The 23,782-nt window shown below is 47.0% G+C and overlaps 2 protein-coding genes across 2 annotated transcripts in view; one reads left to right on the forward strand and one right to left on the reverse strand.

Moving 5' to 3' along the window:
- Positions 1-21,462, reverse strand: part of C4_1H8orf76 (chromosome 4_1 C8orf76 homolog) — a 134,851-nt gene extending 113,389 nt beyond the window's left edge. The window contains exon 1 of the mRNA XM_086966174.1: positions 21,338-21,462. Coding sequence (XP_086822300.1) covers positions 21,338-21,442 — 105 coding nt within the window. The 5' untranslated portion in view covers positions 21,443-21,462. The remainder of the gene's footprint in view (positions 1-21,337) is intronic.
- A 406-nt stretch (positions 21,463-21,868) lies between these two features.
- On the forward strand, positions 21,869-23,346 carry CRCP (CGRP receptor component). Its single transcript, XM_086966175.1, has one exon. It carries the CDS (start codon positions 21,923-21,925, stop codon positions 22,343-22,345), a length of 423 nt encoding a protein of 140 aa, XP_086822301.1. The 5' UTR covers positions 21,869-21,922; the 3' UTR covers positions 22,346-23,346.
- Positions 23,347-23,782: the final 436 nt, after the last annotated feature.

The raw sequence follows: 23,782 nt of genomic DNA on the forward strand, positions 1-23,782 counted from the left end.
ATGGTAAAAAGACCACATCCCTGGACGCAGAGCCGCAGTACACATTTTGCTTTCCAATCCACACATTGCTCTGTGTCCAGTGATGTGGTATTTTTACCATACTGCTTACGTTTTGTAAGAATAGAAGCAATGGACATTGGAATGGGTCCATTCAGAGCCCCGTAGTCATGTCCTTAACTTTTCAGGCAAAAGCACTCACTGATTTCTGAATAGTGAGTGTAAAAGCGTTAAGGTAACCATGTTGTTCCTGCTAACATTTCACATGGTTTTCTAATTTTTGCATTCCCTAGGAGCGTTTGCTTTTTCCATGATGATGTTACTTTTTTTTGTAGGCCGCATATTGCTCGTCTAGTGCGTCATTTAAATTGAACCACATCCAGGTGTTTATAGCCGGCAACAATTGGGTTGTAGTTGAAGGCAGTGTGAGTTTTTCTTAGAGGGGCAGTATGGTGTTCGGTGGGGGGGGGGGAGGGGGGGGAGATGTGGCACTATGGACAGAGCTGCCGGATTTCGATCTGGGGAACCAGGTTCAGCCTTAATAACCAGTCCACCAGACCACTCTCCTGAGAGCACAATCCCATGCTAGACCTTAGAAGGCTTCGCAAGACCTTAGAAGCCCTGGTATCGTGGCACCAGCTGCTGGACCCTAGCAGTGGCAAGTGTGGGTTTTGAACACCACAATCCATAATGAAGCTCACCTCCAGTCTTGTGGACAGGCCTATGAAGCAGCACAGCCAGAACAGTGACTCGGTCACTGTGGTCACAGGACACTTGAGAAGGGCCAGCTCTAGGGCAGTGCAACAGGTGTGACCGCACCGGGTGCTGACTTTGGGTGGAGGCATTATGTTTGCAAGTATATTAAGGTTTTAAAATCGCTCGATGCCTCCTTCTGGCCTCCAGCAATTTTCCGCACTAATAAAAATGCCATGATGACTCTGGTGTTTAATGTTCTTTATAGAGAGATCATTTTGTCTAGTGGAAGTTTTGATTCATGTGAAGGTAGCTCAGAGGGTTAATGTGCCTGCTGCAATGAACATGTACCATGCAGATCACAAAGTGCACATAATGTAAATAGGTCAGTGGGCTACTGCTTTTGTCAGAGAGATTCTTTTGTTACTTGCAGTTTATAAGTTAAAATCCTAACATAGAACAGTGAGCTAATAACTTTCATCTAAGAGCTACATACAATCTGCAAGGTATAAATTAGAGAGTTCTGTTTTTTCCCCCAGTCTTTGATTATCCTAATGTTGTAAAAAGTGTTCTTTTGCACATAAATCAATTCTGATTATTATAGAGAACCCCCAACCATAGGTATTACGTTTTAAATTCTGAGTTTGTGTTTCTCCAGACCAATCACTATTAAACTATACGGCCTACTAGTATGGTTGTCATGTGACTCCTACACCTTGTAGTCCTTTGTCTTATGTAACATTTTTTATACAGTGATTTACACACATATTGATTGTCTCTGAGTAATGTGTGTGATGTAAAGTCCTCTGACACCCTACACTGGTATGAGTGGTGCTGTAAATCAAATTAAATGCATCTGAGAGAGAGTGTGGTTATGGAGACTTGAGGGGCACTGTTAAAGGGTGGTAGTGAGGCAATCCATGGCAGAGGTGGTCATTGGGGGGCAATAACAAACATTAATGCACAGGGCACCATCACTGCTAAGGCCAACCCTGCCCTTGAGGCCAGTCTGCCACACCCATATGTACCTCCATTCGCCTTGTTTCAGAAGTAGTAGCTGCAACTCACCAGGGATTGGCAATGCAGGATTTGCAAGCACACCGAACTAAGTTCGCAAACTTCACAGTCTCTCTGCTTCATTCACAAGCACTTTTAACATGTGATGCTTGCTGTGGGGCCACTGGAATTAATTATGCAGCAAAGGAGGACAAAATTTTGCCGCAGTGTTGATTAAATTATGCATTAAAAAAAGGCTGTTCGTAATGTAGTATATTTTCTGATATTTTATTATTTTGACATGCGTATACATGCTAACAGTCTCTGGAAAGATTTTGCCTTATTAGTACCAGTTTAACATACAAATGCAACAGTGAGTAAGGTGATAAGTCAACCTTTCCAATAAGCCATCCACACCGCAGCAAAACAAGTCACATTTGGTATTAACTTTTGATACGTTTGAGCTATAAACAATTTATTAGTTTAAATGGTCAGATCATGCAGCAAATCTTGCATTATGAGGCAAATATGGCAGAGCCATAATTATATAGAAAACATTTGCAAACTAGGATATTTTGCCATTCGTGTTTGAACTGCTGTTGTGGAAATAGGGAGAAGTGCTGATGACAAACTCCATGACTTGGCGACAAATGGCTTGTGCTTCCACATTTTATCGTATTTAGGACATTCTGCGATTAGAAGCATATCCCACTTTGTGAATGTGTTTTAATGTCAATAACTCAATATGATCTTAAATAATCATGTGTATCCATTGGTTGATTAAACTGGGCGGTGGAATGCCAAACAAATACTAAAAATTGGGATGTTTGCACTTTCTGACCACACCACTGGCTCCGCCCACTGATCCAATTCTTGGGTTATTCCCACCCTTTGATTCTCCACCCACAGTTCCCCTACTTTTTTTGCCCCACTTCGAGCACTGTAGGCAATACAGAATTGGCCCCAGGGATGATTCAGACCACTTTTGTGGCCTGGCAAACGGCAGGCTGCCAATCTATACGCCACCTTTTTGGCGCCACAGGCCCGGTCTCTTTTGGGCAGCTCCAGAGGGATTTTGAGCTGCCGAAGAGGATGCATTATCTTCATGTCTACCAATGGATTACCCATCCAAACACTCGCAAGGGGGCACATCAGCCACTTACACCCTTTGAAAAATTACTTGCATCCAAAAGTAATGACCACTGCTTTATGACAAATCTATACGCTATCCTACAGTGGCCAAACCAGCGGTTAAACAGCAGGACAGAAAAGATGGGAGCTAGAACTGGGGCAGACATTGTCCCAAAGAGAACGGGAAGAGGTTTGATACAGAGCAAAACATATGGTGCCCAACACTGCAAGCACTGAAACCGCTACTAAAATAGCTACCTATTGGTACCTCGCCCTGCACGACTTCACCGGGGAAATCTTTTGCGTTGTACTGACTGCTGGAGAGGGTGTGGATCCCCTGGGACTCTACTTCATCTCCTGTGGGACTGTCCAAAGCGTACACGCTACTGGGACACAATCCTGTTGGACATTGACACCCACTTTGACACGCAGCTACAGCGCTTTCAGGCATACGTTATCCTGGTCTTACCGAATGTCCTAACATTCCTACTTGAATCTTGCAAGGGGCGCCAGACTGGTCTAGCGCTAGAAGCGGCCCTTAACACCATCCTCTCCAACGGGGGCACGGAGAAACTCCAGTCACACACTGAATGGTTCCACAGACTTTGGCATATCATAGGGATGGAGCGGGTAACCCTTACACTGATTAACCATATGGACTTATACCGGGAGCTTTGACACACATACATTGCTGTTGTCTTTACCGAATTCCACGAACTGCCCTGCCCTTGGTACCTCCACTTATTGCGCATGACAGCGCCTGACACCTCACAGAGGAACGGGGTGCAGACCCAAGGCTTACAAGCAGGGGGCGCTAGATTTTCTTAGGCGTAGACTTCTGGAGTGAGTACCCAGGGGAAGGGTTTAGGTGGGAGGGGGTTGGTTGTTCCTCTCTGTGTTTTGGTTTGGCACTATTTTTGAGCGATTTCTCACTTCTAGTTGTGTGGTCTCTTCTTGTTTGTGCTACTGAAAAGCAATTAAACAGATTTGAACTATAAATCACTTTAATTTTCTTTCTCTGACTGCAAAGTGAGAGGAGTTTGTAAACACCAATCCTCATGGTGCAGCAATTTGTAGGAAGACATTGCATGATGTTTGACCTCGGTGTCTGAAATGCAGCAAATAAAGGCATCTTTATTCCTTGCTTTCCCACAGTTTGGGAAACACTGCTCTTGCAACTAACGTTTTAGGTAAAACATACAACCATCTCGACAGTTCGGATGATCGTCAGTCAGACAGACAGCTGGTAAATCACCCAACAGTCTATTGATTGCCTATACAATTAGTGATTAAAATAGTCGTATTGTGTTTCAGAATGCATCATTCAACCAATTCTGAAATAGTATGCTCTTTACCTACTTGATCTTGCAAACTCGTGCCCTAATATGAAACGGAAAGGACCTAACCCATCTCCCACTAAGCAAGCTCCTATCTATCTGGGTTCCGATCGAGTTGAAACACCAAGACACTAATAGGTGAAAGGGTTTATCTCCAAGTTCCTTTGAATGAAGTAGCTACTTTTGTTATTGTTGATATGGGGGCCCTCAAATCTTATCCAGTAAGATCGAATTCTGGAAGTGTTCTTCCTTCCTGGACTGGTGATCTCAATTCATAAAGATTGTTCTCAGGGTCTGATCACATTCCCCAGGGTCTTTACGGTACCCAGGGATCTAGTTTAACCCCTCTTTTATTGGCCAATCTAGTAATAAAGTGTCTAAACTACAAGTGAAATGGCTTGCCAAAAGATGCGCCACCCACTCCCATAAACCTCAAGTCCTGAGCATTAATTGCCGCCCGTTCCACCCCGTGCTCAGGACTGTGTCAGTCATGATGTTAACCATGCTGGGGAGCCAGAAGTCATGCCTCCCAGAATAGAGACTGACACATGTGTGCTGCCCATCTGCTATACCTCCTTTTCCCCAAATCCACAGCACCGCCAATCCTGTTGGTACCCCAAAAGCTATGACAATATAACCCACGTCGTAGGAGGCAGGCATCGGTGGGATTCGAGGATCCACCACAGGGCTTCAAGGATCCCGGGATTTGACAATATATTCCAAGACTCAAGGTCCCTGGAGTCTATAAAAGCCACACCCAGGATGTGGCAGGAGCCTGACTTTCCTCCCTGTTGCTGAAATGAAGCCTCTGCTTCGGATCCGTTTCCACATGGGTTCCTGGTTCTAACTGAGACGATCTTCAAGCTGGACAGTAAGTTTATCTTCTAAGTTTTCGGCTTGTGGTGCATCTTGGGACTTCTTGTACAGTATCACGTGAAAGAATTTCCTAGCATCCTTGGAATTTTTCTGAGAATTCCATACTATTCTTGGAATTCTTCGACCTCTTTCAGCACTGATTACCTAGGCAGAGTTACATTTGTTTGTATTGTGAAACTACAGTTGGTACCATGAGACTACATAGCGGACCTCTGCCTTACCTTGTACACTGCATTGTAACAATTCTCTCATCTACCGTCACAGAGTTATTTACAAATCCTGCGTGCCTCCAGTCATGACAACAGTCTTAAGGACATCAGAAAAGTACCAGTATCACAATAATAAGATAGTAAGAAAAAGGTACTGTGGCATCGATATCTTCAGAATTTGAACAATACACCTGGTGCTAGACTTTCTTTGGTATTTTTCCGTTTCTGTTTCAGTTTCTGTAGAATGTTACTGTTCTGTGAAATCCGTGTCAAAGAAAGATCTGCATACAAGTGAAATTGATGTAATAGCATAGACTAACAGAAGTCTTGTGTTTTGTTTACTATAAAAGAGCAGTCACTCGTGAGAGACTGCAGTACATGTGACAGTGCCTCCATTTGATAAGACGAAATGAGTGTTTACAATCAGACAATGTTACTTTTGTGCCTCCTCTCACATCCCTATTGCCTTTAGCCCCTCTTTGCCATCAGTTTCAAGCACATTGAATGAATGAATGAATGAATGAATGAATGAATGAATGAATGAATGAATGAATGAATGAATGAAAGTATTTATAGAGCGCACGGTGGCCAAACGGCTTCCTGGCGCTGAGACATGTTCAGCACTGTTAATGGGAAGGAGGTTGGTGGGTGCAGCAATATTTGGATTTATAGGTTAGTGGTAACTTGGCTTTGACAAGAAGCAGCAAGCTGTATTTTGCAATACAAAGATGTAGAAAAACAAAGCACTTCAGGCATTTTGCGTACAGCTTTCTTTTTAGGTCTTGACTTGAGAGCCCGCGCTGCCTATTCAAGACATATTGTTAACTGACAGTGGGCTTAGAGGAGCCCATTACTTACCATTAGTTGGCTTCCTTTTGATTTGTTTTTTTGCTATTGCTCAGCTGTAGTAGAATTCTCTCCTATTCTGGGTTTGTCCCTCCCCTGGAGCATGGACGCATAACGGGGGTCATTCCACTGCTACATTTTCCAGCACTACTTTTTTAGGTCTCGCCTGTCGATGCGCATGCGCATTGAGCAAGCGAGACTATGGGGGCTTATCCACTCTTTATCCAACTTGCAAGGAATCGTGGCGATTCCTTGCAGTGCCCGTGACTTTTAAGCTCAAAGCGCATGCGCATTGAGCTTAAAAGCGCGTGCACATCAGTTCCCTCATCCGCACGTCGCATTTCTCCTCCCCCCTCACCCCCTCCCCTGCCCGCCGTGTCGCATTTCTCCTCCCCCCTCCCCTTATCTGTCTTCCCTTCGTCTGTTCCCTCTCCCCGCTCCGCCCCCTCCCCTGCCCGCCGTGTCGCATTTCTCCTCCCCTTATCTGTCTTCCCTTCGTCTGTTCCCTCTCCCCGCTCCGCCCCCTCCCCTGCCCGCTGTGTCGCATTTCTCCTCCCCCCTCCCCTTATCTGGCCTTCCCTTCGTCTGTTCCCTCTCCCCGCTCCGCCCCCTCCCCTGCCCGCCGTGTCGCATTTCTCCTCCCCCCTCCCCTTATCTGGCCTTCCCTCTGTCTGTTCCCTCTCCCCGCTCCGCCCCCTCCCTGGTGAGTGACCAAGGTATCTCATGGTAGTGGCACCATAATCCAACCGGTGCATGTGTATTTGCGTCGGGCACTATTATTCCATCTGATATCTAGCGACAAGATCCAATGCCAGGGGCTCACGAACCCTAGGAGAGCGAGCAAGGTACCTGAAGGCTGCAACACCATAATCTGACCGGTGCGGGTGCAGTCCTGTGAGGCACTGATGAAGATGTGCGCAGTGCCTACATCTGCAGAGGCATTAAGAATTCATGCCAGGGCTCTTGGAAGATGGGAGGGTTTTCCCAGGGAGGTCTATAGTAGTGCATTCATGTAAGGAAGTTACAAGGGGGAGAGCAGGAGGAGTGCAATTGTGTGGGGAAGGGCATACTATGAAGGAAACCAATCTTCGAGTAGAGGGCACATTTGGCCGGTCATCAGGCGTGTAGGAAGTCACTGCCGAAAGCGTTATGACTCACACTTGAAATGAAATGAAATGAAATGAAATGAAATGAAAGCGGGATTTATATAGCGCATGGCTGCCCCGGGAGCGTCCCAGCTGGGGAACAAACCTGGAAGTTAAGTGGTGTGACCCGACAGTCAAGAGCTAGACCGTAGGTAATCAGGAGAAGAAGAGGAGCTAGGAACCCCCAGGGAATGAGTGAAGGAAAAGAGGGGAAGAAAACAGTCATGCTGCACACAATGGTTTTATTAAAGCTTAAAGAGCACAGAGTCACGCCGCACGCAATGGTTTTATTTAAACGTAAAGACATATATCATGGGTAGACCAGTGAGTCTGGAAAGGATCTACATGTGGACTGGAACTTAAAGATAAAGCGCGGCGGCAGTCGCACTGATAATAAAAAAAGAAATGCAAGGATGGTGTCCATGAAGCAGGCGCTTTGCCAGGACACTGGGCGTGGCCTAATGCACCTGATAGACAGGAGACCCTTAGCGATGTGGCGTAACAAACAGAGATGTTGACTTTGGGCCTGGGGAGCTGGGTTTGAGTCTCGGCGAAAACTGTACAAAAAACATGCCAATGGTAAAAAAAAAATTATTAAGTCATAATAAATATAATTAAACAATGGTTGAATATGTACAATTACACGATCGCTGAACAAACCATCCTGAAGCAAATAAAAACAAGCGGGAGGGGGAAGTACACGGAACAGACGTTCTCGGAAGCATCTGATGAGTCCGGGTCAGGGAAGTGCTAACTGTCGTTCCTACGACGAAAAACTCATTAACTAAAAAGTACTTGAAACTGTAAATAAAACGTACAGAGTAAGGTCACATGTAACAGGGGCAGTACTCATGGGAGGTTACAACAGCAGAAAAGCATGGACTACTAAACACATTAAGCAAAGAAAACTAAGCATTTCCAAAAGATAGACAAAGAGGCCAATTAAAAACATGGGCAGAAGATGGGCGGAGCATAAAGCCCATATTCTGAATACAGCATGTCTCGTGGAGACAGAGCAAGCGCTGACTTGGTAAGACCTAAAAACCTCTTTAAGAAATATTGCATCCTTGAATGAATGACTGACTGAGGGATTTCTGCTAGCTATTTTTATTTTATTTCTCATATTATTTGTATTAACATGATTACTAACTTGGGTTTTAGTGAAGGAACTTTGCTGATTATTTTCTACAGAAGTGGCTTTGCTTTCACTTTACACAGGTATATGTGCACTTTTATTTATCCTGCATAAATTATAGAAGAAAATAGATTCCATTAATTGTGGAATATATTTTTCCTTGTAATTTAGCCTCTAAAAAATGTGCATGTATCTTTGCAAAGTGTAGAAGAAGCTATTTCTATAGAAAAGTACCAGAGAAACTTCTTCCCTAAAATCGAAGTTAGTAAGTGGGTTAAAATTGAAAAATCATGGGAGAGACCAAAATCTAAAGCTGAATGATTTAACTAATCTTGCTGAGGGCTAGTCCTGCCCTGTGTTGTAATGCCACTCTGCACACGATGGAGAAAATTTGAATTTGCCTGGATATTTGCATATCTGTACACTCTTATATATACACTCTTTTATGTACACTCTTTTGTGCATATCTGTAAACTCTTCTAAGTTACTGAACAAATGTTAAAAAAAAGAGAAATCAAACGGTGAACAATTCAGGCCAGGAAGATCAAAGACATTGGGTTTAGTATAAATAGATCTTTCAGTTTCCATGTTTACTGACATTTACATACAAATCTAGATGGCAAACAATCTGTTTTCCAGTCTTTATGTCTAAAACAAGAAAGAGACTAAATAGTTTCTTCTTTAGGGCATGAGATGCACAAGCTGCAGATAGGAACATGTGCTAGCACTACAAGGCATATATTTTCGGGTGAATGTAGCTACTTAGCACACTGAAATCTAATCAGTTATTATCGGTTAAATAAATATGGAAATAAATTAGTTTCAACTAAATATTTTCACAAATAAATATGGGTAAGTATCAATAAGAAAAAGAAACAAGAATATAGACACAATTTTCATCAAATAAACAGCGTTAAATATAAAACGCAGTTTTTAAACTGCACTCAATGGGGTTGGCTCTTTTCTGAGCAGTGTCTATTTTTTACAGTTAACGAGGGCTAATAAGCAACATAGTTTGCTCAGTGTCACAAAATCGGAGTAGAAGGGCAGCAAATATTGGAACCATGTTTCCACAGCACACAGCAAGCTTAGGTGCTCAAGTCCTAGCCGTTCGACTGAACAGAACTACTGTGTCGTCCAACCACCCCCCCACTCGCCCCTTGAGACCCTCATGGGTGAGTAGTGCGCATACAATTCCCTGATTGATTGATTGATTGGTTGAACTACTGATAGCACTTTTTCTCTGTTGCTCTCAAAGACAAGCATTTACAATGCAATGGTTTTGCCTTTGTTAAAGTTTGAGCTATTGGCAAGGCTCTTGACATTATTTTTATATATGTTTTTTTTAACATAAATAAATGGCATTGTCATTTGCAATGCCACTAGCTTTATCTTTCGCAAATGACACCCACAAACACCTACAGAGAGCCCCCCAACACACACCCACACAGAGCCCCCCCACACACTGCGAGCCCCCCCACACACTGCGAGCCCCCACACACACTGCGAGCCCCCCACACACACTGCAAGCTCCCTCCACACACTGCGAGCCTTCTCCACACACTGCGAGCCTTCTCCACACACAGAGCACCACACACACACTGAGAGCCCCTCACACACTGAGAGCCCCCCCACACACTGAGAGCCCCCCCCACACACTGAGAGCCTCCCCCACACACTGAGAGCCTCCCCCACACACTGAGAGCCCCTCCCCCACACACTGAAAGCCCCCCCACACACAGAGAGCCCCCCCGCCCACACGCAGAGAGCCCCCCCTTGTCTGGCAATGTACATCAGGCCCTCAGAGTTCTATACAGCTTTGGAGAGAGTTATTCTGCAACTGTTCATTATAAAGAATATATTCGTTCACAACTATACATTAAAATGATATTGCAAGATACCTGCAGTTCCAAGACCTTTTTAAGTAACCCGCTTTCGGACTCTTTCCTCTAGAAGGTCACAATGCTCCTTGGTGACTTGAATTGCTCATATTACAAATGTTATGGGGGACAATATATCTCATACAAGCCACTCTCAGATGGACGCAGGCAGCTGCTTAGAAACTTCTTTAAACCACATACACAGTGAGGTCAAGGTCCTAGAATGCGAGTGCACGTATTGTTGTAAGACATCAATAAGGCACATGAGGATGACACACAGAAGCATGCATAGGCACAATCTTGCACAGTGACTTCACTAGATTGAAAAACAGTTGGAAGGCCAGAGGTGGAGGTGACCAAAATGGCTGCTCCCACCGCCCCTCCCCCTTATCCGAGCAGGTCGAGACCCCCAAAAATGGCCGCACAGGCAAATGACCCAGGTGGCCAGCAATGGCGGCCCCACAAGATGGCCACTATCCGCTGATGAAGGACCGGGGCACCCCATGCGGACCTCACTAGCAGCCTGAGATGCACGGGTCCCCGGGAAGGACAGGCAGGCGCATACCTGGCACAACTGTCCATACCCGATAGGGTAGAGGAGGGGGAAAGGGGACCGCCCTCTGAAACGGGTGCCGGTCGTGAAACATGAAAGCCCCCCCGCAAAATAAAGTCCGCCAGGCCTTGCCAGCAAGCCTACATGCCCCCCACTTTCTGTAGGATTTGCAGCGCGGCAGCCCTCACTACACCGGAGCCCGAAATGTTGTGGTATGAAACACAAGCCGGAGAAGTTGAATTTAGTTTTTGACATGGACGCCGATTTGTAAAAAAGAAACACATGAAATGCTAAATAGACTGACACCAGTTTGGTTTCACGAAATACAAATTGCTGCAGAGAGTCAAGGAAAGTATCACTTGTTTTTGGCCAGCACTGATGCTCTCAGCACAGCACTGGTCAATGCTAAATAATGCACCTTTCAACACCTCCCCGACCCCCCCCCCGCCCCCCCAATCTGGAAATGTTGTTTCTTTTAACTACCCCAAAATTATTTCAGGACTTCTGGTCCCTTGAGCTGGATGACACTAAGCACTCTGGTCCTCCTAGCTGGATGGCTGCAGTAACTTCTAGACCTCATCCATACCATCTCTTCTCGACCTCAAAATTTGATCTCCTGTGCCCCTTACTCTGGTGTTCCTAGCCCCTCTTAATCAATTAATCTTAGTGTCACAATCATCTCTTCTAGGCCCTTGAGCAGCTGCTTCTTCTGGGCACCAGGCTGCTTGGTCATAGCTTGTTTATTTACATTGAGCTGGTCTCTTCTGGGTCCCCAGGTATTTTGTCCATCTGGTCTTCTGGGCCCCTAACATCTTCTGGCCGTTGAGCTGGGTAACTGATTTAGGATTGTCCCTACACCATCTTTTTCGACTCCTTAAATGGATTTTCTGATTAGGCCGAGTTGGGCTCTTGGGACACTTCTGAGACATACTATCGCATGTCCCCAATATCTTGTTGGGACCCTAAGCTGGAGGTCTCATCAGGGTCCCCAAGCGGAGTGCCTCATATTTCTTTGGGCCACAAGCTCAGTACTCAGACTTTATTTGGGTTCCATGAGCGTCAGGGTGTCATTGGCCACCCTCTCTTCCAGCCCTTTATGGGGTACTAAACTCTCATCAGAGCACTTCAGATGTCTATATGCTTTCGCTGATGTACTATCCAAGCTGCTGTCCTCTTGTGAACCTCTCCTCTGACCCCTGTGCCAAGTGTCCCTGAAAGAGTTGTGCTTGCGGATGCCCTTCTGGCTTTTTCAGTAGTCCCTACTGTCTTTCCAGGCCAGTTTTGCGTTGCTTGGGCACTAATGCATCTGCCATCTGAGATAGACGTCCCTTGTGTCTCATAGTTCCTGGGCTGGATATTTTGGTCCCTAGTTGGCTGTGTTTGGTATGACTCAGGTCCATGCCACTCCTGCTTCGAGTGTCACCAGTCTTCTAATTTTCTCCATGCTCAAACATGCATGGCCTCTCTTTTAATCTGGAACCACTGCTTGCCTCTGTTCTCTCATTGACCTGTATAGAATGACCTTCTTCTGGTCCGTAAGGTGAATATCTTTGGTATTTATTCTAGCCACTTCTCCTCCCTGTTCTGGGTGGGTGCCTTAACCTCTCTTATGTCTCCTGTGCTGGGAGAAGAGCCGAAGTCTCTCGTGTGGCTCCTGTGCTGAACATGACCTGCGTGCATTGATCTCTCTACTCGTTCCTATGCGGAGTAGTTCTTTAGTAGTGCCGGTGTTATTTTTGTCTGGGTCTCGCCTAGTCTTTGCCATGGGTACCTTATCCCCTTGCCCGGAAGATGGGCGACCTCTCTCCTGGCCTCTCCTAAAGAGCGTCTCCTTGTCTAGCTTATGGCTCCTGTGCTGGGTCGTGACTCGGAGGTTCAATGGCTTCGGGAATGGTGGTATGGTTTGTCGTGGGCCTATGGTGAGCTGGATGCTATACTCTTACTTAGCCTTTGCCACAATGAGCGCCAGCCTATTAACTTGTGCTCTGAGAAGCCCCGTTTCTCCATTGCCAATCTGCCCCTGCCTCATGGGTATTCAGTGAAGCGGCTGTTCTGCACTCTCGTCTAACCTAGGTGTGTTTAGCCCGCTCTTGACCCCTGGAGTTGGGTGCCCCATGTCCCTTCTCTGGGCCCTGCAGGGTTAAAGGTCCCGGTAGGGGTAAGGCCTCTTCGACGCGCCTCCCGCCCGGTCCTCGTCCCCTATCCGTACAGGCTCTGCCAGGCGGGGGCGGGACAAACCCCGTCTCCGGCCCAGCCCGTTGCACAGCCCGGGGTTAGGGATGGTTGGGGTACGGGAAGGAAATGTCGACCGAAGAAAGGGGCGAAGTCTCAACCGGGCTGTGGAGGAGAGGGCCGGGCGTCGACCGGGAACAGCGGCGCTCCGTATTCGTTGCCAGGATTGAGCTGCGCTTGGTCCCGACCGGGGCCCAACAGGGAGGCTTGTCAGTGGGAGACCCGGGGGGTCGTGGTAGACGGAAACCGCGGTGCTTCTGGTACATTTAAAGAGAGGGAGGGACGCCTCCTCCCCTCTAACGACGGTTGAACGTCATGTACTTCAGAAGAGGACGATTCTGTGTGAAAGGCAGGGACCTGGGCGGAAACACCTTCCGCGGGGAAATGAGAGGGGCACGGGTGGACGCCGGTGTTACACATACAGCCGGGGTGCGGATACCGGCAGAACACCGACTCCTAGTGCGAACCCGTCTTCAGAGGTCCGGTCTGTGGGCAAGAGGAAACCGTGCAAGCGACGAGTGTGGGCAAGCCTAAGCAAGGGAGCGTAAAGTCTACCCAGCAGCTCTGGTGTGCTGGCACCAAAGAGATATGGCCCAGGGAGCCAAAAAAATATACAAAGTGAAGAAGAGAGGCGCGGTGTAAGAGAGAGCGAGTCGGGCCGAGGCCTGCATCGTGGGACCGGTAGAGCGACCCGCCAGAGCACAGCCTCGCGCCCGCGGCTGCCTCACGCAGCACGCAACGGCTTCGTTTACATCCCACGAGGCCTCCCCGAGCGCCGTCCCCGGGGCTTCCCGTTCCCCTGCTCACGGAGCTCATTACCTCACAGAACCACCCTTCCCCGTGGCCCTTCAACCCGTCCATGCGCACCCCTCAACCCTTGCCCACGGTTCCCTCAGCCCAACCCTTGCCCGCGGCCCCTCAGCCCGTCTATGCGCACCCCTCAACCCTTGCCCGCGGCCCCCTCAACCCTTGCCCGCGGCCCCCTCTGCCCTTCCATGCGCAGCGGTCTCCTTACCTCAGTGAAGCACAGCCCCTCGGTGTGCCCTCGACGGCTACGGCTGCCTGGTCTCCCTCGGTCATCCAGTCGTTCTGGCTGCCACCTTCTCCCGTTTCTCCGTAACTCGTGCTTTTCTTTCCCCTGTCTGTTGTTGTGGTCGGTTCTCGTCCCTCCGTATTTCAGCCTGCTGAAGCCGCCTCCCCTCCCGTCCTCGCTTCGGTTGCTCTGCTTCCCCTGCAAGCCGCTTCCTCAGTACGGCTGCCTCCGCCTCCCGCGGCCTTGGCCCGGCTGGTGCTGTTGCTCGTCCCCTCCCCCTGCTCTCGGCTCCCTCGGGGCTCCTGTTTCCGGCTGCTGCTCTGGTCTCCTCCCCCTGTCCTCTCCGGCTAGCGTTGTTCGCTCACCTCCCCCTGCTAAATCCATATTACGTTACCCCAGTTTGTAGAGAAATGTTTTAAAGCCCGAGTGTTAGACAAGAGCTGAAATCCACTCTGTCGGAGTCTGTGGGTGTGGTCGGCAAGGGATCTAGTAGCCGAAGGCAGGTGCCGTCAATGCCGGACCAGATTCAGGGGCGTTCCCGAGAATTGGCTTTCGGCTGACGTAGCGTGACGTAGCCAAAAGCCAAAAATTCTCGGGAACGCCCCCGAATCTGGTCCTGCATTGACGGACAAACGTGTCTTCCAATGGCTAGCCTCCATTTATGGAGCTAGCCAATGGAAGACGGGGGCGGATTCCAAGCCCCATACTATACTGATTAGGTTTTCGCCTGCGCGAAAAAGCTGCGCAGTGCGCAGCTTTCGCCAGGCAAAACCTAAAAAGGACAGCCGAGAAGTCCTGGAGAGTTTCTTCAATTTGCAGTTTACAGGTGAGTTTAGAGCAGCACTGTGCTGACGGTAGGGTGAATGTCTCAAAATAGAACAGAATAAGGGAGGGCGTGGTCAGGGAGGGCTAACTGGACACAAGCAGGAATTAAAAGACTGCTAAATGAGACATATGATGCAGGAGGGTGGGGTTTTTAAAACCGTCACAACAAGAAGACAGAGGACTTCAAATAAGGTGCTGAACAAGGCAATCAGCACATGAGGAGGATGGAAATGCTGGGCAGCACAGAGTCGGGTCAGAGAAGGCTAATGTGAACGCCTGACATGAGAAGGGGCATAGTGCCAGCGAGACGAAAAGGGCCTGTCAAAAGAAATGGGGGCATACAGAAATGGCACAAGAGACACAGGCCGAGTGGAGCAGAGGTACGGAAATGCCGAATGAGACACAGAAAGGAAAGCTGGGACACAATAGGAAAGGTAGTTTGACCCATCTTGACAAAGGCTTAGGTGGGAGGTGCCCAAAGTATTTAGTAAATGGAGTGGGATAGAGAGGACAGAGGAGACAGCAGACAACCATTCAGCACTGTGCTACTCAGCTCATCACTTCTCATGCACAAAGTGCATCAACGCACACTCCGTTACATCGAATGCCGAACTCCAAGTATTGCAATGGAAGCATTTATTTTCTTTGCCAACTGAAAGATATATGTTGGATTATAAGTAATTTGCATGTAGAAATCACCAGTAACGTCTTGACTTGGGATGCATATTTTGATATATACTCTCCCTAGAGCATATCTATAAAGTTTTAACATCTCTGAACTGGCTCCCAATGGAGACAAATATTGTTGAAATCAATAAGTCTCGCCTTTTTTGCTTATTTGCTTTGCCAGTGCTATTTTCAAAACTCAATATATCAGACAAAAAACAAAAAGAAACAAAAGTGAAATGATGCAGTCGTGGTTGCAATCATTCTGTAGTTGTGCACATGTCTCACAAAGCAGGCGCATGTCTACAGGATGCTATGGGCGCCACGGTGGATTTTTATTTTTGGTTTATTTTAATTGACCGATCAAAGATAGCAGGCGCCACTTAGATTTGTCAAAAGAAAGGTGATCAAAAAAGTGATCAAAGTGATGGATGGACAGCAAAAAAGAAGGAGAGGAATATAGAGCATGGGGGAGAAGCACATGTGTGAGAGAGAGCAGCATACACGAGAGAAAGCAACACAGAGTGCACAGGAGATGAGTGGAGAGCACAAGAGAGAGAGAGAGAGAGAGAGAGAGAGAGAGAGAGAAACATACACAAGCGAGAAAAACATGGATTGCGTGTGTTTTTTTATACATACTTTTATAGTACATTTTAATACATCAAACCCCACATAACCTTGGAACCAGAAACAAAAAACTTCAGACATAATGATCCCATTGTCAATAAATCACATGTTTGCATTATCATGAATACATTATCTGGTGAACTTTAACCTCTACATATCAAACTATCAGAATTAGTTTAACGCTTCCCTCCCTGCGTCCCTCACCCCCACTCATGTTCAGCTGCTCTTGTCTTGCATTACAAGTCTGCTTCCGCAGTCACCCTCCAGGGGCCCCACACTTTGTCAATTTTTCGGGACAATCTCTGGTTTTACACACTAATCATTCAGCTCTCATGCATCAATCCATATTGGATTCCCATTTCTGGGCTGTCGGAGTATATCGCTACTCCACTTGTGGATCAAATCTTGGCTAGCTACCATGAGAGCAGCAATACAGAAAATCATTGTGTATCTGACCAATGTTTGCTCCTCCCAGTTTCTCAGGGCCACCAACTGCGGTGTGGAATCTACCGTTATTTCCAGCACCTTCAAGGTCCTGCACCTTACCCCTTCCCACAATGAGATTGCGTGTGGGTTGGGTGTTAGGGGCAGGAAAGCAGCATATGAATAACAGAGCTAGGAAAAATATGCACTCATGGAGTGCTGAAAGAATACTTTCCAGGTGCGGCAGCTGGGTGCCCGAGATGCAACACAGAGGGAGCGGACCTCCTACACGTGCTGTGGCAATGTCCGCAGATCCGGACATACTGGCAGTCGGTGTTGCCGCTACTGGAGCGTAGCACAGCGATGCCGATCCCACTCACGTGGGAGGCGTGCCTGCTGGGCCTCTTCCACAGAACTAAACACAATAGGGTGCCCTCCCGCTTCTGGGACCTCGGGCTCATCACTGCAAAGCGACTCATTACTAAACACTGGAAGCGTGCAGAACCGCCCAGGGTAGAGCACTGGCGCACCTCACTGGACAACTAGGCAAAGGCAGAAAGCATATCCCTCCATAATGAGGAAACGGCAGGGCTGCGTAAATTCCCCATAGCGGCGCTCTGGGACGAAATTCTACACTCCTTCCACAACGGACTCCAGACGCCAGAAGCATCCGAGGGACAAGCCTCCCCAGGCGGAGAACACAGAGATCGATGCCCCACACCAGACACCGCAGAAGTTAGACAGGTTGCCAATGCACCCGACGCATAGTAGAGACGGGCACTGCCCCCTGCGCGCCCTCCCCCCCCTCTCCCCCCGCTTCGCCTGTGCACTGCGCCCACCGCTGGCCCCGTGCCGCCCTCTCCGTCCTGCGGAGATGGGCACGGACCAATCATGACACCACCACTGGGCCCCCCCCCCACCCCCTCCCCCCTGCAGGATCCCATGACCATCTCACCGCACGCCATACACCCCCAAGTTTGGTAACCCTGTTCCTCCCTGTTGTTATTATCCTTACATATCCAACACGACAAGATAACATGGGCGGCATGATTGAGCAATGCTTCAGCCTTTGTATTTCTCTGTGTAAGATTACAATGTATTTTATGTTTCGCTCCGTGATCCATGGACACACTTCTTCTTTTTCTGAGCCTTAATGTAACAAAATACTGTATGATACATGCTTGTTTTATCCTGTGAACCAAATAAAGGATATATATTTTTTTTTAAATGGAGTGCTGAAAGAAAAAAAGTAATTATGTAGTTTCCTAAAAGTGGGTAGAGGAAGAATACAAGTCAGTCTATCAAAAACATGGGACAGACGCTATGCTCCAGGGGAGGGACAAACACACAATGGACAAGACAAGCCATCACTTAAGAAACAAGCAAATGAAACGAACAATAAAGCCAACCAATGGTAAGCAATGGGTGACCTTTAAGTCCACTACATGGTTTTGATAAACCCACAATAGGTCTTTTGCAACCAAACTGTCACAAGCTGTCTGGTAGTTGGGACCTAAAAATAGCACTGCCTGTATCATAGCCCCAGCCCCATCACAACATGTTTATGCAACTCAGAAATTAAAAATTCTTGGGAAAAACTGAAACTCTAGAACAAAGAAATGCTTTCTAACGTACCTAAATTTAAGAAACCAAAAACCAAAAACCTTTAACCGGTCCTTCCTGGAAGCTGAACCAAAACTATGGAACACCATCTCACTAGCGCTACGAACAACAACACTATACAGGGCCCTTCAGAATCAGAAGGGGACTAAATTCAACAACTGAACCTCCTTTCCAACATGAAGAATACAATAATGCATCTATTTAGATGATCAACTATCAAATATGTTATGAAGATAGGAAAAAAATGATTTCATTCTTTTGTTTTGTTGCTTTTAAGCTACTCTCAACATGGGATATAGAAAATATACTAAAATGTTTATGTCTCTATTTATGAAAATCATTATGATTTCCATATTAACCCCTTCGCTGCAGCTGCGATTTTACCGCTGTGCGGTAAACAAAAGAACAGGGCGGCCCGTGACGAACCCCAGCCATCATCAGCACACGCCCACCGCGGGGCGTGACGGCTGGGGTTCGTCACCAGCATGGGAGGGGTTAATCTACTTTATTGTTATGAAATACCAATATAAACACTATTATGTTCAAAGTATTAGCAGATTGTTAGTACAGAACGAACGTAAGTATTAAGCAGAATGTTAGTATAGAGGGACTGTAGCTCATTGTCAGGGCCACTAGAATTATGCAGCAGCAGAGGGCTAAATTATGCGTCCGGGTTGATTAAATTATGTGGCATAATACAGCACATTTTGTAACAGTTGTACTTCATTATTTGGTATTTTTAAACTTGGTAACACTGTCTGGAGATATGGCAATAAGCAGTAGTAAGTTTACCAGCCCAGCTTTGCAAACGGCCTGCCACTGAGCGGCAACACATGTTGCTGCATTTTTAGTAACTTCTGAACCGTTTGAGCTTCAAACGAAAAAAATGTGTAGTTAAAATCTGCAGATTATGTGGCAGATGACGGATTATGTGAAATTTGCTACAGCCGCTCAATCACATAATTCCAGTGGCCCCGCTCATTCTGACATATAACTTTTAGATATTTGTGCCCATCTTCTTTTTGTGAAGTGAGCTACACTAGTGTAGTTAATTGTGGCCTTCGCTATTTAGGTTAAATAAAAAATCCTGCATAATAACATGCAAGCGTCGGCGCGCCAATATGTCAATCTGAAAATCAGTGTAGCACGGCTTTAAGAAAAAAGACTTTAAACTTTAATATTATATTCCAATTTCAACTTATTAAATACAAATTCACCTGATTTTAAACAAGTAATTTGAATTCATGTTTTCCTTAAATATATGCTGTGTCTCTTCAGCAAGAAGGGTCTGCGCAATTAGTAGAGGTGAGCGAGCCACTGAAGGCTGGAGCCAGTTATCTGGCTGTGGCTCATCTTGATGTCTTTTGTGCCCTTGAACACTATGGTTTCTACCTACCACCAAAGCTCAAGCTATCCTGGCTAATGAGTAATGAGAGGTGAAACCCCGAAACTGGTCCTAGGATGCTTTTTTCCGGTCCAGGGAGGACCTGGCTTGGCAGTTCGGGCTGGACTGTTTCCATGAGGCACAGGGTCAACACTTATTTGCATATGGCCATGTCTAAACAGGGGTGGCATGGTGAGCAAAAGAATGATAGATTTAACCCAGATCTCTTGACTGAGGGTGAATGTTTTGATTTGTTCTCCATTCCGTCCATCAACTGTGTGTCTTTTGCTTTCTCGCCCTAAGTGCACCGGGTATGCCAGACGTGGGTCACCGGGCTCACTGTGCCACTGGATTCAAGCTATTCTGGCTGAGGAGTCGCGAAACCCCGAAACTGGTCCTAGAAGGCTTGTTTCTGGTCCAGGGAGAACCTGGCTTGGAAGTTCGGGTTGGACTGTTCCCGTGAGGCACAGGGTCAAGACTGATTTGCATATAGCCAGGCACAGCTTTAAGTCAGCCGGGTCTTGCTGGGTCTGTGCACCAATAGTTTTTTTAAGGGGGCCTCTAAATGGGTCTCTATCAGGCTCTGCTTTGTGCCCTGGCACAGGCGGTCCGTTTTTTTTTTCCGGACTGCGGTGACAGGAGGCACATAATGTGTGTGTGGTGAGCGTTGTAAAGGAAGGGAAATCCTTTAAAGAGAGTCATTTTCTCACTGGATTTCCCTTCTCTTTTTGAAACTCAGGAGCAGCAACATTGTTGTGGTGTCACCAGGGCTTTAAGTGGAAGTTTTTTCGATATTATATACAATCCATAGTTGCTGCTTATTTATCTTATGCAACTAGCAACCATTGACAAAGCCAATAGTTCTGACTTGTAGGTATGATGTGACTTGTATCATATATCTGGACGCAGGAACAGCAAAATACAAGTCGGGAGGCACACTGTGCTAAACACAGATTTTTAGCTTACGTGTTTTTAAGCAGCGCCCTTAATTACATTGACCTGCCCCTTTAAGATACCCCCAGTTTTTTCATCCCACTTAAAGCCATGTGGTCAGGTCTAAACTGGGGTGGCATGGTGAGCAAAAGAATAATGGATTTAACCCAGATCTCTTGACTGGGGGAGAATATTATGATTTGTTCTGCATTCCATCCATCAACTGTGTGTGTTTTTTGCTTTCTCGCCCAAAGTGCGCCATGTATGCCCAGACGTGGGTCATGGGCTCACTGTGCCACTTGATTCAAGCTATCCTGGCTGATGAGGGGTGAAACCCCAAAACCGGTTGGCTTTGCAGTTCATGCTGGACTGTTCCCATGAGGCACAGGGTCAAGACTGATTTGCATATAGCAAGGTCTAAACTGGGGTGAGATGGTGAGCAAAAGAATAATGGATTTAACCCAGATCTCTTGACTGGGGGTGAATGTTTTGATTTGTGCTGCATTCCCCTCATCAATTTCGTGTCTTTTACCAAAGCTCTAACGGCATGCATGCTCCAAGAGTTAAAGATAGATCATTATCTCCTATGTTATCATATTTTACGTGACTTTGCCTGCAAGATGTGCGTACCAAAATGTTAATACTTGGCTTATGCACTTGTTCTAACAACCAACCCATTGCCTTGGCTCGGCTCTGTCTCAGTTCTCATTATTATGTTTTTGGTGGCTCGTCCCCCTCTAACAATTAAGAATTTCTCATATGCACGCAAATGGAACACCCTAGTGGGCGGTACCTGGGGTTCGCACTGTTTGGCGCTGTATGGCTCGGACTTGGTAGCATTCCGGTCCCTGCTTTGGATGAACACAGAGTCCTCAAACTCCCCACCCAAGATCTCCATTGCGCAGCGTGCTCGGATCCTGCCCCAAATATAAGCCAAAGCTGTTGTAAAAAATATCCGAACAGCTTCATAACGACGTCGACATCGTTTTCAAATGGACAACATTCACTTTTTAAATAAAACAAAGAAATCACGGATTAAAGAAACTACAAACGCCTACTTCATCGTTCAAAAAAGATATTGTAGGGCACCGGTTTTGAGACCCCTGTTGTAGGGTCATCAATTTCCTCTTAACGGTTACTCGGTAAAGGTTTTTAAAGGCATTGGCTAGTGTTTTAAATGAAGGGGGAATTTGTATTTTTTGCTAACTACTGTTATTGTTGTGTGGTGTTGGACTTGTTTCGACGTATTTTTAGAGGACATGGGTCTTGCTTTTTTGTGCGAATTTGGTAATGTTCTAGTATCTGTGTCGTGGTAGTTGGTATCAAAAAAGGACCAACGGCAGGAACAGGAAAGCATTGAAGCAGAGCTCTAGCAACCATGGAGGTGAAAGACGCGAACGCAGCAATGCTGAGTAACTACGAGGTATTCCAGCTGCTGACGGACCTGAAAGAGCAGCGCCAGGAGAGCGGCAAACACAAGCCCCGGGCTGGGCAGCAGAACCTCAATACCGTCATGTACGAGACGCTCAAGTATCTGTCCGGGACTCCCTGCCGGCTGCAGAGCCCGGCCGTGGTGCGAGACTTCCTGGGAGGCTTGCGGCCGCACCGGCTCACCAAGGCCGAGAAACTGCAGCTGCTCAACCACCGGCCGCGCACCGCGGTGGAGATCCAGCTGATGGTGGAAGAGAGCGAGGAGCGGCTGACGGAGGAGCAGATTGAGCAGCTCATCGAGACCGCCAGCACCCTGCTGCCGGGAGACCCCGAGGAGGACACCGAAGCGGCCGAAGGCGCTGAATCCTAGCGGGCGGCGACAGCACATTAACTCTCTGTTGATCAATTGCCGGTTATTATATGAAATAGTTCAACGAGACTTAACTGGGCTGAACAAAGGAGACTGAGTGTACAGCCGCTAGCCTGTTTCATTGGTTAAAGTGGACGAATGCGCCATGTGCAGTGCTCGAGACTAAAGAGAGGATGGACTGAATATTCCCCGACCGCTGCTGTACCTTAGGGCAGTGGTTCCCAAACGTTTTAGACCAGCGGCTCCCTAGACTTATTGGACGTTGGCCGTGACTCCCCATTACGTTACTTTTTGTGGGTGGGTAGTGGGGTGTAAGCCCAGCCTCAAGAGACCTCAAATGTTCTCCCTGAAAATTATTGAGATGTCTGTGTGTTGGGTGAAACGCGCATCGAGTGTCTGGGTAGATGAGCGCTGGGTGATGTAGCAAGTAGTAGTTGGAAGATAAAAGGTGGCTGCACACATACCTTGACTCAGCTTGTGGCCCATCTGTAAGTGGTCTCGTATAAGTCCTCATTATGTTCTCTTTGTAAGCCGGGGAATGTGGTCTCCTCAGTTAAGGTACTGCAGTACGCTCTATTGGTTATGAGGCATATTTGATTACTGGCTGCTCTGGCTAGAGTTGTGCCATCACTACGTGCTGATGAGAAGGGTTGTTAATGCATTACGTTTGAAGGAGGCACAGCAATAGTCCATTCCTTACCTGGGCAAATCACTTAATTTCCCTGTGCCTATCGAAAAATAAATGTATCCTTGTTTAGCATAACTGGTACTCCATGTAAAGCACTATATAAAAAAAACTGCAAAAAAAGAAAAAGGTTTCTTGTACTTACTGTGTGCCAGACAGGCTAGCAGCCTTTGAGTAAAATATGGCCACTCTCTGCTTGGCCACACTTCAAATGCATTTATACCCTGCCTTCCCCTGAACTCTACCACCTGTGCACACTTCAAAGAGCTCGCACTTCCTTATTTCTGTTATTGAAGGAAGCAAAGCTTCAGTGTCCTATGTTGCCCTTTTATTTTGCAAACATTTGTTACCGGGATTTAAATGACTTTGTTAGACGAATGACTCATGCCGTTTGACATACACTGATGCCTGAGGGCATGTGGCAAGGGTGAAGGTCTTCCTTTCACCTGGCGTCCTGAGATGAGGGACTACTTGTGCTTTTCCACGACTGCTGGGGTATCTGCTGCTCTGCAGTGTGTCTCCGCAAGTATACGAGCAGATTCTATGTGTGTGGCCTCGTCGATGAGCAGACGACTCGGCGATTTTTCTAGTCCAGGAATTCAGATTATGTTTGCCGGCTCCAGGCACCCAGTCCTTTCCTGTGGTTTTATTGAGTTTTCAGTTGCTGCCGTCTCAGAACTGTTGCTAGGCCATTTCTTTTCAGTCATGCACGCGCCTCAATAACCCCTTCAAACGTCAAAGCACTGAGTTCC

The sequence above is a fragment of the Lissotriton vulgaris genome, chromosome 4_1, assembly GCF_964263255.1.
Source record: "Lissotriton vulgaris chromosome 4_1, aLisVul1.2, whole genome shotgun sequence".
NCBI classification, from domain to species: domain Eukaryota; kingdom Metazoa; phylum Chordata; class Amphibia; order Caudata; family Salamandridae; genus Lissotriton; species Lissotriton vulgaris.